The sequence below is a fragment of the Tarenaya hassleriana genome, unplaced genomic scaffold (assembly GCF_000463585.1).
Source record: "Tarenaya hassleriana unplaced genomic scaffold, ASM46358v1 Cleome18, whole genome shotgun sequence".
Classification (NCBI taxonomy): Eukaryota; Viridiplantae; Streptophyta; class Magnoliopsida; order Brassicales; family Cleomaceae; genus Tarenaya; species Tarenaya hassleriana.
In genome coordinates this window covers 2,824,055-2,838,717 of record NW_010965216.1, presented here as the reverse complement: position 1 = coordinate 2,838,717, position 14,663 = coordinate 2,824,055, and the positions used below count along the sequence as shown (strand labels likewise).

Below are 14,663 nucleotides of genomic sequence, written 5' to 3'. Positions count from 1 at the left end.
TCTTCAATTAAAAGGTGGACCGTTCAAATGATCTAGACGTATATGAGATTATGTGGGGTATACGTGACATATATAGTGTATTCATTTGTAGAAGTTTTATGGTACGAAATTTTATTCAGGAAAAATGAAATAGGGGGAGTTGAATGTTACGCAAAAGAAATTGAATTGTATCAAAAAAATAGAATCAATTATGCAGTTCTTGAATATTGTGTCGTAGGGTATACTTTTTCAATTATGATTTACGAAAATAAAATAAATTTATAAAAAAAGAGTATTCTTGCTAGATAGTTAGTGTCAAAAGACAAGTCCATTGAGAAAATGACATTTTCCTACACGAATTTATCAAAATGTGACATTTTCCTACACGAATTTTTAATTTGACAAATATCTATACTCAATTAACAAATTTTCCAAATACCTACACGAATTATCCAATTTTAGTGCAATTAACTACACAATCCGAAATTATCAATTATGATTTACGAAAATAAAATAAATTTATAAAAAAAGAGTATTCTTGCTAGATAGTTAGTGTCAAAAGACAAGACCATTGAGAAAATGACATTTTCCTACACGAATTTATCAAAATGTGACATTTTCCTACACGAATTTTTAATTTGACAAATATCTATACTCAATTAACAAATTTTCCAAATACCTACACGAATTATCCAATTTTAGTGCAATTAACTACACAATCCGAAATTATCAATTAATTGCTGACGTGGAAGACCACGTGACAGCTCACGTGGCATGCCACGTGGGATTTTTTGCCATATCAGCACGAATTAAAAAAAATAAAAAATATAAATATATTTGTATGTATGCATACATATATATATATATATATATAAAATTTAAATTTATACAATATATATTTTTTAAAATAAAAAAATTAAATTTATATACATACAAATATATAAATATATATGTGTATATTCATATATATATATACAAATACAAATATAAACATATATATATACAAATATATATACATATACATATACATACATACAAATATATTTACACATGTGTATGTGTATATATAAATATATTTGTATATATATATATTTGTATAAAATTCCAATTTATACAATATATACTTTTTAAAATCTATACGAAATTTAAATTTATATACATACAAATATATAAATACATATATATGTTTATATATGTATTTTTTATTTTTTATTTTTAGGTAAATTTTTATTTTTTTAATTTGCGCTGACATGGCAAAAAATCCTACGTGGCATGCCACGTGAGCCGCCACGTGGCCTTCCACGTCAACAATTAATTGATTAATTTTGGATTGTGTAGTTAATTGCACTAAAATTAGATAATTCGTGTAGGTATTTGAGAAATTTGTTAATTGAGTGTAGACATTTGTCAAATTAAAAATTCGTGTAGAAAAATGTTACATTTTGATAAATTCGTGTAGGAAAATGTCATTTTTCCTTATAATTTATGAAAATTAAACGAATAAAATACAAAAAAAATACAATGATTTATGAAAATACAAGGAAAAAAATAGAAAAAGACTATTTTTTATATAATATTTGGTCCAATAGAATTTGAATCTAGGTGCTAAAAAACAGAAAAAGACTATTCTTATATATATTTCTCGTTTATTTCTATAGAATCAACTGTTTTACGCAACGATTTAAAAAATTAAAACATACGATGTCAATCTTAATGACAATCATAATCACAAATATTTGATGACACCAAATTTTCACATGCATTCTGGAAATAGGAAAAAAAACAAGGAGATGACAAAACAACAAGCAAATCTTAGGTTTATATCCGTGACGTGCGTATTACTATCGAGCCTTAGGACCTAACTCAGTAGCATAAGTCATGTTCTCTTCAATGGAACCCTTCGAGTCCATGTCTCGGCTTGTCCCGACCCTCGAGTTCTCCGACGCCAAACACTGGTTTAGTTCGATCACAACTTGAGACATGTTCGGTCTTCTCGATGAAGAAGGATTCACACACGACATTGCAACTTCAACCACTTTCCAAACAGAGTTCTTGTCGTAATCTCCGTATAGTTTTGCATCCATAATGTTATTGATGTCTCCTCTTGTAAGCATTAACCCCACCCATTCCGCTATGTGAGGCTTTTCACGAGTTTGATCGATCACTCGTGTGTTCGTGATGATCTCCAATAGTACAATCCCGAAACTGTACACGTCGCTTTTCTCACTCAACCAGTTTGTGTGGTAATATCTACAAAAAAAAATAACATAGTTGATCGTTTTCAGCTAACGAAGAATGAAATAACAATATTGGAGATATTTATCACGTTTTTTTTTTATCGATAATATACTTACTCGGGATCGAGATATCCCGGAGTTCCTGCAACAACTGTTGAAACATGAGTTTGGCCTTCGGTCGGGAAGGATCTAGAAAGTCCGAAATCTGCCAGTTTGGCTTGCAAGTGCTCATTCAGCAATATGTTCGTAGTTTTAACATCTCTATGAACTATTGGCGGTTTGCATCCGTTGTGCAAGTACTCCAACCCTACGAGAAAAAAACATGAACACGAAAACTTATATATATATATAACACATAAACATATTGATTAGGATTCATGTTCACTTCTCTAAAGTACTCAAATCTGTTAGCTTTTAAAAGAACTATATAAAATGGACCACGCTCAGTGATACTTCCCGAATTCACAAGTAACACTCATAAACTCTTTCATATATATCCATACGACTTTTCTCTCTTACAACACTTTTCCTTCATGTGTTTTTCCTTGTGTTTTGGACACATCCTACACACCCATATTTATACTAACAAAAGGCACAAACTTCATACATGCATACATGCATTCAACCCTCAATTTCCTCACCCAATAATTCTCTCAAACTTCTAGACTAATTAAGACACATTGAAAAACCAACTCTTGACTATGGATGCCTTGAATCAAGATTATTATTCAACATTCCCTCCTAAGCTTGATTCTCTCAATCCAAGCTTGTAACGCAGCTTCTCAAAAACCTCCTTCTTCAACGACTTCGTAAAGATGTCCGCAACTTGGTCTTCAGTCTTCACATGTTTCACTTGAACTTCTTTCTTCGCAATGCACTCACGAATAAAATGAAACCAAGTATCGATGTGCTTACTTCGATCGTGATACACCGGATTCTTTGCCAAAGCGATTGTCGATTTGTTATCAACATAAATCTCCGTAGGGTCACCTTCTCCAAACTAAAGTTCCTCTAACAATCTCCTGAGCCATATCGAATGACAAACGCAAGATGTCGCAGCAACGTACTCAGCCTCACAAGTCGATAAAATCACAATCGGTTGTTTCTTCGATAACCATGTGAATGCTGTCGAACCATAGTAGAAAACAAACCCAGATGTACTTTTCCTGTCGTCAGGATCTCCTGCCCAATCACTATCACTAAAACCTCTCAAATCGCCTTCTCCGGATGATGGATAAAACATGCCCATACTGAGAGTTCCCTTAACATACCGAAGAATCCTCTTAGCCACTTTCAAATGATAAGATGTCGGTTGCTCCATATGTCGGCTAACAATGCCAACCGCAAACAAAATATCTGGTCTCGTACATGTCAAGTACCTCAAGCTTCCAACCAAACTCTTGAACATAGTGGGATCGACAGCATCTCCTTCACAATACTTAGACAATTTCTCTCCAACTTCCATGGGAGTGCTTATCGGATTACACTCCATCATGTTGAACCTTTTCAAAACTTGTTTCGAGTATTGCTCTTGTGAGATAAAAACACCATCACCTCGTTGATGCACTTCAATACCAAGATAGTATGCCATCAACCCGATGTCTGTCATCTCAAACTCTTTTGTCATCGCCTTCTTAAATACTTCAAACATCTGAGGATCACTTCCTGTGAAAACCAAATCATCCACATAAAGACATGCGATCAAAACATCACCTTTGTGTACCTTCACATACATAGCATACTCATGGGGGCATTTTATGAACCCGTTCTTCCGAAAATACTGATCAATCCGACTATTCCAAGCCCTTGGTGCCTGCTTCAAACCATATAGAGCTTTTTTCAACTTTAGAACACGATCCTCCTGACCTTGAACAACGTATCCCTCAGGTTGTTCGATGTAAACTTCTTCTTCAAGAACTCCATTCAAGAATGCTGACTTCACGTCCATTTGGTATAATTTCCAATGCTTTCTAGCTGCAAGTGAGATAAGCAACCGTATGGTTTCAAGACGTGCAACCGGAGCAAATACTTCGTCATAATCAATACCTGCCCGTTGCTTGTAACCTTTGACCACGAGTCTGGCCTTGTACCTTTCAACCTCTCCTTTCGAGTTTCTCTTGATCTTGAATACCCACTTCACACCAATGGGTTTATGTCCTCTCGGCAAAGTAGTCAACTCCCACGTCTCATTTTTCTTTATGGCCGTGATTTCATCATCCATGGCCTTTCTCCACTTTTCATCCTTTGATGCTCCAACAAAGTTGATTGGTTCTGTATCTGCAAAGAGACAGAACAAGGTCTGATTTTGATTAAGATCATAAATATCTTGCAAACTCCTTGTTCCTCTTGGTCCAACAGCGTCAAGGCTATCTTCCGCTGATGCAGATGTCCCTGAACTGGACCCGACTTCAAAACCCGATTATTAGCAGAAACATTATTTCTATTTCATGTCTGGATTTGGATGGTTTTCGATTTGTGATTGAGAACTCGAGTTTGATGATTTATCGAGACGATATTTACTATGGTAATGGTTATCTAGTTAATGGTTCGGCTAATCTTGAGTTTCTTCTGGATGGGATCATACAACTTGTAACCTTTTGAGTGTTGACTGTACCCCACAAAGATGTATTTCGAACTCCGATCATCAAGCTTCTTCCTTTGTTGTTCTGGAACATGAACATATGCAAGACTACCAAAAACTTTTAGATGAGATACATTTGGTTTGTATCCGCTCCATGCTTCTTGAGGTGTCGCATTCCACACACTCTTCGTTGGACATCGGTTTAACAAATAAACCGCACAGTCAACGGCTTCAGCCCAAAACTCTTTCGGTAGATTCTTACTCTTCAACATACTACGGACCATATTCAAGATAAACCTGTTCCTTCTCTCTGCAATGCCATTCTGTTGTGGTGAATATGGAATGGTAAGCGGCCTTCGAATACCATTCTCATCACAAAACATCTTGAACTCCTTTGATGTAAACTCACCACCTCGATCTGATCTCAACGATTTAATTTCATAGCCACTCTGTCTTTCAACAAGGGCCTTAAACCTCTTGAATGCCGAAAACACCTCTGACTTCTCCTTCAAAAAATAAACCCATGTCTTTCTACTATAATCATCGATGAACAACAAGAAGTACCTGTTATTCCCGAAAGATAGCGGATCAAGAGGGCCACACACATCGGTGTGTATCAACTCAAGGAGTTCCTTTGCTCTTGTCAATGACTCCTTTGGAAAACTTTGTCGATGTTGCTTTCCCACCAAGCAACCTTCACACACTTGGTTTGGCTGATCAATGGGTGGTAAACCATTCACCATCCTCTTTGTTGACAACAACCTCAAGCCACCAAAGTTAAGGTGCCCGAGCCTTAGATGCCACAACCAAGAGTCCTCTTCAAAACATGCCTTCAAGCATTTTCCCACATCCGTTTGAATGTTTATTGGAAACATTCGATTTTCATCCATCGGAACACAGGACAGAAGTTTTCCGTTGCCATCTCTAAGATAGATACTCTGATCCCTGGATGAAATGTTATAACCTTTCTCAAGTAACTGACCAATACTGAGAATATTAGCTTTCATACCTGGCACATAGTACACATTTGAGATGTACTGATGGCCTCCATTCTTTAACTTGATCAAGATCTTGCCTTTTCCTTTGACGGAGATTTTCGACAGATCTCTGAAAGAAATAGATCCTGTCACTGACTCGTCAATCTCCACAAACATATGACGATAACCACACATATGGTTGCTCGCACCGGTATCAAGATACCAAGTTTGTTGTGCTTCTCCGTCCGAGCTATTTCGTGCAAGCAACACCGTGTCTTCTACCACATTATTTTTCTCAGCATAGTTAACTTGCTCCTTTCTCTCATTTTGGCCTGCATAACACTCATAGGCATAGTGTCCATATTTGTGACAATTGTAACATTCAACATCACCTTTGTTGAACCTATGAGAGTTACCACGCCCTCTGCCAGATCATCCTCCTCGGTCAGAATAATTTTGGTGCCACAAATCTCCATCACCTTCTCGTCCACGGCTTCGACCGCGTCCTCTGCCACGACCACGACCACGACCGCGTCCACGACCACGACCGCGACCGCGACCGCTTTGATTCTGATCATCAAATGTCTTTTCACTGAGATTCACCTTCGCTTGGAGTACGTGCTCCATAGGTTCTTTGTTCCTCTTCTTAAATTTTTCTGCATGGACTTGTAGCTTTCCAGAGAGCTCGTCCACCGTCATGTCATCGATGACATTCGACTCCTCGATCGCAACCACGATGTGATCAAACTTCGGAGTGAGAGACCGAAGTATCTTCTCCACAATTCTACTAGCTTTCATCTTTTCACCATTACTCTCAAGTTGGTTAGTCACCGCAATCACTCGAGAGATATAATCAAATACTTCTTCAGATTCTTTCATTTGCAATGCTTCAAACTCACCACGAAGAGATTGAAGTCTCACCTTCTTCCCCTTATCGATACCTTTGAAGGAATTTGCCAAAGTATCCCAAGCCATCTTTGACGATGTGGCGTGTGCAATCTTTTCAAATATCGAATCATCCATGCTGAGTTGGATGAATGACAAGGCTCTTTGGTCCTTCACCTTTGCCTCCTTCGCCGCTTTCTTTACGTCGGAAGTCGCTGTAACCAAATCCTCCGGTTCATGATACTCCTCTTCGATTGCATCCCACACGTCTTGGCCTCCAAGAAACGCCTTCATTTGGATACTCCACCTCTCATAATTCTCCTTCGTGAGCTTTGGAATCGGGAAAGATATACTCGAGCTGGCCATTACGAACCACCGCTCTTATACCACTTTGTTAGCTCTTAAAAGAACTATATAAAATGGACCACGCTCAGTGATACTTCCCGAATTCACAAGTAACACTCATAAACTCTTTCATATATATCTATACGACTTTTCTCTCTTACAACACTTTTCCTTCATGTGTTTTTCCTTGTGTTTTGGACACATCCTACACACCCATATTTATACTAACAAAAGGCACAAACTTCATACATGCATACATGCATTCAACCCTCAATTTCCTCACCCAATAATTCTCTCAAACTTCTAGACTAATTAAGACACATTGAAAAACCAACTCTTGACTATGGATGCCTTGAATCAAGATTATTATTCAACAAAATCCTATCTTTAGGGTTGTGGATTGCTGATTCAACATGTACCTTGTGCAGCCTCTGCAACTATTTTCAGTCTAGTTCCCCAACTCAGAACCGAGCCACCACGTTTTCCTGCATTTCGACCGAGCAAACATGATCAAATCTGAAAAACTCGAATATACGATCCGATATCATTTTATTTCAAGGTGAACCTGCCAGAATTACCTGAGAGATGCTCTTTCAAGTCCCCATTTGCCATGTATTCATATATGAGAGCCAAGTTATCACCTTCATCGCAATATCCAACAAGAGTAACCAAATTCTTATGGTGAACTCTCAGAAGAAGTTCGACCTATTATGCCATCGAAAACACAATCAGGATTGATATCACATACTTTTTTTTTGTTACAAAATATAATTTGATGAAAAGAAAGGGATATTTTGGCGCAAATACCTCGGCTTTGAACTGTTTGTACCCTTGAGCTGACGACTGAGAGAGAATTTTAACGGCAACTTGTTCGGTACCACCATTCACATGTCCATGGTAGACGATTCCAAACCCGCCTTTCCCGAGAATTCTTTGGAAGTTGTTCGTCATTGCTTGAACCTCTATATAAGTAAACCTTCTATTTTTCGGTACGAACGATGGTTGAGATGAATGGGGCGATATACCATCTGGTGTCGTTGTATACAGCGAGGGAACTCGAGCTGTACATTAAAATTTAATTATACGCTATATGGTACAAGATTTTTATTGTGTTGATGAGTCTGTTGAAGATACGTACCACTTGAACTAGTTTGCTTTTTCTTCCTGAAAATGAAAAATAGAGAAAATGCAGCAGCGAGAACGGCAACGGAAGCAACTGACGCCACAGCCGGTACTACGACATTATTTTTGTGATGTCTACCGTTTCCGCCGAGATTATCACATGGAATAGACTGGCAGAGAAGCTGTGGATTCCCTTGGAGTCTTAAGAAAAACAAGGTTTGTTCAATGTATTGAATAGTTAAAGGATTTGGATAAATATCAGAAGGAGAAATGGCTTTACAAAATCTTACTTTAGCACTAGCCCTTCGCTCTGTTTATCTAGTAGGGCTTGAGGGACTGAACCGCTAAGGTTGTTCCCGCTTAAGTTTCTATCAAGGCACAGAAAAAGATTAAACATATCAGCAGATTGTGGGGAAAATCTAAGATGAATCTGTCCGTGAATCCTCTCGAGAAACTTACATGACCGATAGCGATTTCATTTCAGCTAGAAACTCGGGAACTTCTCCCGACAAAGTGTTATTCGACAAGTCTCTAGAAATTACAAAGACAACAATGCCATTGAATCCGATCCAATTTGTGAAAAAATAAGAACGATCACGCCTTTATTAGATATACTTACAGTATTTGTAGCTGGGTCAGATTCTGAATGCTAGAGTCTATGGTCCCCGTCAATAGACTTGAAGACAAGTTCCTAATGATATGATCATAGATATATACAACCTTAAGAAACTTAGAAAACACATGTAATATGATCAAGACAATGAAAGAATAATCTTACAAGGAAATGATTCTTGGTGCGGTCGAATTATCGACGTAGCTACAGTTCAGACCTTCCCATGCAAATTGCTTAGGGACGCACGGATCTCCTTGCCAGCTAATTCTACTCAACTCGTAAGCATCTTTCACATTCTTGATAGCAACCACTGCAAAAAACAAAACAAAAAAAAAACACGACAAAAATCAACATTATAGTTCCTTTTCTACTTAGGAAAATATTCCTCGAACGTCATACCATCATCTTGGTCTGTTCCTGACAGGGGAAACTCTATCACGGTGAAAGCCTCCACAGCGTTAACAAGAGGCGGAAGAGTCGAGTTCGAGGACTTAACAAGCTGCCAAATGCATTGCCCTCCATCGCATTTCTCTGGTATATTATCCAACAACGTTTCTATCTTCAACATCTTAGGGCTGTACGGTCCGAAAGTGTTGTTTCCATTGAGCAAGACGTTGAAAGCCCTAGAGTCGTTTGCGCGTAGATTCTGAATCTCCGCAAAGTGAATGTACATGTAAAACAGCGCCGTTACAGGCTGTAGGGCCCACGTAAGGGTCAGTGGCGAGGTGGCGTTCGTGGGTGTTGCGGCCGTGGCCATAGCTGTTTCTGGTACGTTGTATATGTTGGAAGAGTTTACGGTGAGAGAAGTTGTTATCTGCGTCCACTCTGGTTGGAAAAATGAATACCATCTACGATCGTAGACATCGTCAGGATACCTACGATACACGCACGAAATCTTGTATTAGACTCGGTTCGACATGTGCCTGGTCGTTTTGAACTCATCTCGTCACGCTCGTTTTCAAACGAGGCAGAAAAACTTTGGCTCAGTTCGACTCACCAATTTTCCGAGTTAACCGAATCGGTTTGCGAATTATAAACAAATATAATATTTTTTATTTATATTATGAAAAATATTAAATAAAATAAAATTTTAATATTAAAATATCAGACTTCAGTATATATAATCAATAAAAAATTAATTTATGTATTAATGTTTTATAAAATATATAATAAATACAAATATAAATATTATATAAAAATATTCCAACTCGTAGTTCGTCGAACTAGCTCATCAAGCACACGAGTTATGGCGAGGTGGTTCGTTAGACTCGTTTTCAAACGAGCTTTAAAAATATTATATCAATTGACTAAAAAACAATCCGATAACGAGCCGACTTAAAATTTGAGATATTTTGACACCTCTACGTTTAAATTTGAAAACCTATATATATATATTTGTAAAAATCTTAAATAAAAATTTAAATAATTTCTTAATATGAAAATGAAAAATATTGCCGAATTTTCACGGGGACGATAATAACGTTAAGATAGACAGAATTTCGAATAGAGCTCTCTAAATATAAATATTTTATGTGTTGTATAATCCTTTCACACGTCGTTTAATGTTGTTATTATTCGGTAATATTTTAAAATTATATATATGTATATAATATATATATATATATATATATATATATAAGGTTAAATAATTGAAATTTTTTTGACAAGTCCTAGTCAACGATGGAAAAAGTTATGGCCTGAAAGTTTGAAATTGCTCCAAAATACAATGTTCAACAGCGATGTTTTGCCCAATGGACAAACTGAGAATAATTCCTCAACTCTATATATTATATAAAAAATTGTTAATTAGTTAATTTATGAAATCTTGAAATTTCTTGATAAACTTTATATATATATATACACGAATAAAAATACGCAATAAGAAGGATGATCGAACCGAAACCGCCGAAATATCACCTCTTTATATGAGAAAATTTGATTTTTTTCCCCTATATTCATTTACGAAATCTATAAAAATGCATCAATCTCAAATAGAAAGAGTAATAATTAATGCGTACCTTATACTCTGACCCGAATTGCTGAAATACACTCGAAACAAGTTCTTGAGAGAGCCGCTCTCGGTAACATAAGTACCATTTCTCAACGGCCGAAGCTCTAAGGCTGATATCATCGGATCCGTTGTTCCTGTCTTAACAAGACACACCTCCAAAGTGTTCGAACTCGGCACGTGAATGATCTCCTTGACCGTACCATTTGCTCGTCCGTTAAAATCTACCGTCGTCCATATATTCGGACCAATGTATAGATCGAAATTAGGGTAATTGTTTTGGCCGTCGTAGTTTCCGTACACAAACGTTGCCTTGATGAGATATTTCACGCCCTGTGTTACGCTCATGTTGTAGCAGTTTCGCGTTCCATCGGGGAAGTATCTAAGCGTCAAGTACGATTTTATGAAGTTTGGGTCGAACACTGCCTGGATTCTACCGCTTTTTCCGGTTTGGACGAAACCCTCGTCGGATGTGAATATTAAACCGGTTATGGGTTCGGTATAAGGAGAACCGTTTGGAGACAACCCGCAATCCAAACTAATGAATCCTGAAAAACGTATGAAGAAAAAGAAGAAGAATAACTTCATTTTTTCCCCTCCGAAATCGAAAGGTTTTGTGATACTACGGAATCGAAATCAGAAAATGCGAAAAGAAAGTGTATATTGTACCTTGTTGATTTTGAGCTTGGACAAGAGTTGTAAGGGCAATTGTTACAATAAACCCAAATACAAGCCTTTGAAGAATCTGCATTTTCTTCAACTTCCCAAGGAGATGGGGACGAGAACCGCAAAAAGCTCTCAAATATGAAAACTAGGGGCAGCCTCGTTCATGGGATGATGCATGTATTATATTTAATCGGGCAAATATTTCATATTTTGTATTATATGAAATTATAATTCTGCTCGATATTGTCCACGTTTTAACAAGTCAACTTTGCAAAGAAAATAAATCGAGAAATATTAAATGGAAAAAGAAACTAATATTGAACGCGTAAATGCTTGGAAAAAAAATGCTTAGGCAAATTGATGGTGGAAGACTCTCCCCGTCTCATCTGGGGCTCTTGGTCAGTCAACTCCATAGCTGTCGTGTCTATATATTTATATATTTTTTTATTTAACAAAAAAAGATATACTAAACGTTTACTTTGACTTTTAGTGTAGGAATTTCAACTTCACCGTATATGGAAAAACCTAGTAAGCGACTTCCCTGAACAAAAGTTGTTTTAAATTCAATTTAAAGTTATTTTCTTAATTTTATAGTGGGTTTATAAACTATTTCTTCCCAATTATTGAGAAAATGGCGTCTCTCTCTCTCTCTCCCCATATATATGCACGTACACTAAACTCCATCGAGAAAAAGAAATCGTAGATGTGTGTGTGTGTATACATATATATCCTAATCTCCATATAGAAAAAGAAATCGTGGATGAATATATGGTACAATGTACCAACCAAATCATGTTGTTCAATTTGCACGATTAATGTCACCAGAGGTGGGCCGTTTCATTTCGGTTCTCGAGACGGGACGGCAAAAAAAAAAAAACATATTACTGATTTTTTTTTAAATTCACCTATATTTTTAACCCCAATAAATCTCCCAAAAAAATCTAAATAAATACCTCTCCTCGTGATTGGATTTGAATCCAAGATAAAAATAGATTTTGTATATTTTTTATCAGTAGACCATCTAATCTTGGATAAAATACCGATTTGCAATAAAACGGTCGAAAAATCAAGAATGGTTACTGTTGAGTCTTCAACAAAGTTTCTGAGCGAAGTAGAAGGTTTCGAAGCTTCAGTTTTGGTCAGAGGGTTCAAAAATACGGAGGGACATTTTGGTAAAATGCCAATGCTAGAGATTATGAGATTATGGTTTTTTCTCATTCTATAATGTGTTCTGCGTTTTCGGTTTTTGGTTCTCTCTCTTTTTCGGCGGAGACATTTTCGTTCTCCGTGAGTCGGTACCGCTTTCCGGCGGTTCTCCGACGGTTTTGTCTGTTGTAAACCATAGCAAACGTTGTTCTCTTTCCGAGACGTAGGTACCGAGCGTTAGAGCTCGGTACTGAACTCGTAATCCGCTGTGTCGTTTTTCTTTTCTGTTCTTGCGAGATCTGAGAGATTCGGTGAGAGTTCGAAAGGCCAATCCCTTACAAGTGGTATCAGAGCCCGGTTTGTGTTGTGAATTCCTGAGATCTCAACAGCGAATCTAATTCCGAAGAGATCGATTCTAGGGTTTGCACAGCGGATGTAAAACAAAAATTTTCTATAAAACCCTAAAACCATGCATGTATGAATCGTAGAAATGCTTAGAATGCTTATCTCAATCGATCCAGGGCCTGTATCAATTGATGTGTTCGTCCGATCACAAAAGGGAGGAAGATTACCTCGCCCTCTACACGTATCCACACCTCGGGATGGATTCTAACGATTGGAACTTGTCTGCTAAGACCCGAATCTGTTGTTCGGTTATGTGCTATGAGAAAACGAGATTTAGATCACTTCTTAGATCCTCAAAGCTCACAAAGATGTCTGTAGAAGTTCTATTTTTCGGCTCACCTCTATTAGGGTTTTTAATCTCTTTCTTCTAAAGTGATTAACCCTAATTTCGGTTTATTTTCGAAAAATCCGAAAGCCGCAATGGACGCTCTAGATTTACACGTCTGTTCCAGCACGGCAGAACGGACAGTCTGGGTCTGGCGGACCGTCCGTTTCAGACACTCCGGAATGGACGGACTACAACCTCTGGACCATCGGATCTAGACGTGCTGGACTGTCGGGTCTGGCCTTTCTGGTCCGTCGGGTCTGGAACTGATTGATCGTTGGGTCTGGCCCTTCTAGTCCGTCGGATCTGGACCCTCTGTCTCGGTTTTTCGCCGTTTTCTCGTGCATTTGTCCTTCCCTGCGTGTGTGACCCTGTAGGTTCATCCGATATAATAGTATATACAAAATCTCCATTTCGGGTATACAAATCATAGGCGGTCTCTAGCAAGACACTATGACTACCTATCTCGAATATAGTTTGTTCGTGATCTTGCGAACGTCGGTGATGATTCCGATTTATGATCCTTTTGTATCACTGTTGGTTGTAATGCTCTAGGATGATCCGTGATATGACATTTTGACTTTGTATTGATTCATTGATTTATGAATGCATTACATTCCCGTTACATGACTGGCATGTTTGTTATATTTCGGTATCCTTGAATCATTACAGAATGATTCTAAACTCCCTAGTCAGTCAATATTGTGGGAACAATGTTGAATTAAGACTAGCATGAGGTGTGATCGATGCATTGGATGCATGTCACAATCATGGGTACTCGTTGTGAACGAGTGACTGGATGACCCGCATGAGATTGTCACATGGACAGAGTCATGACTTGAATCTCATAAAGCGGTTCGTTCTTGGATCCTCAGACCTGAGATGTCTAGAGTATCTGATATGAGGAGTGGCATGTCTTGACTGCGTCAAACGTCGTCTTTAACCGGATGATTATAACGGCGTTGATCAGACACGTTCACGAATCATATGGAGATAGTAGACATGCAATATGAGACTTGTCACCTCCTTAACAGGAGAGATATCGCTGGGCCCTCTCGTGGAAGTCGGACTATGAAAACGCGTGGCCACGCTATAGATGAAGTTGCATCTATTTTATTAGTCGAATTGCCAAGACGAGAAAGCAGTTGAACTTGAAGGGTGGCTCAAACCATGCCCTTGTTCAACTTATGATATCGTGAGACAAAGGATCAGAATTCGAGCTGTTAATACCTTGGTTAGATCACCTCTAACTCAATTCTAAATGGGTGGTCATGGCGTCTTGCTAGAGGCCAACCATGACTTGTGGTTCGGGAAAGGTTCCTAAAGTCACTACCACTTAGAATGGGCCTACAAGGTCACACACCAATAGGGATG

General features: G+C 37.8%; 1 protein-coding gene across 1 annotated transcript; it reads right to left on the bottom strand.

Moving 5' to 3' along the window:
* Positions 1-1,683: 1,683 nt before the first annotated feature.
* LOC104810552 (receptor-like protein kinase At3g21340) lies at positions 1,684-11,580 on the bottom strand. Its single transcript, XM_010536897.1, has 13 exons — positions 11,417-11,580; positions 10,758-11,295; positions 9,139-9,614; positions 8,905-9,049; positions 8,746-8,817; positions 8,586-8,657; positions 8,417-8,494; positions 8,143-8,327; positions 7,812-8,065; positions 7,583-7,709; positions 7,424-7,489; positions 2,334-2,523; positions 1,684-2,229 (listed from the first exon to the last, which is right to left on the bottom strand). Exons 1-13 carry the CDS (start codon positions 11,496-11,498, stop codon positions 1,821-1,823), a joined length of 2,694 nt encoding a protein of 897 aa, XP_010535199.1. The 5' UTR covers positions 11,499-11,580; the 3' UTR covers positions 1,684-1,820.
* Positions 11,581-14,663: the final 3,083 nt, after the last annotated feature.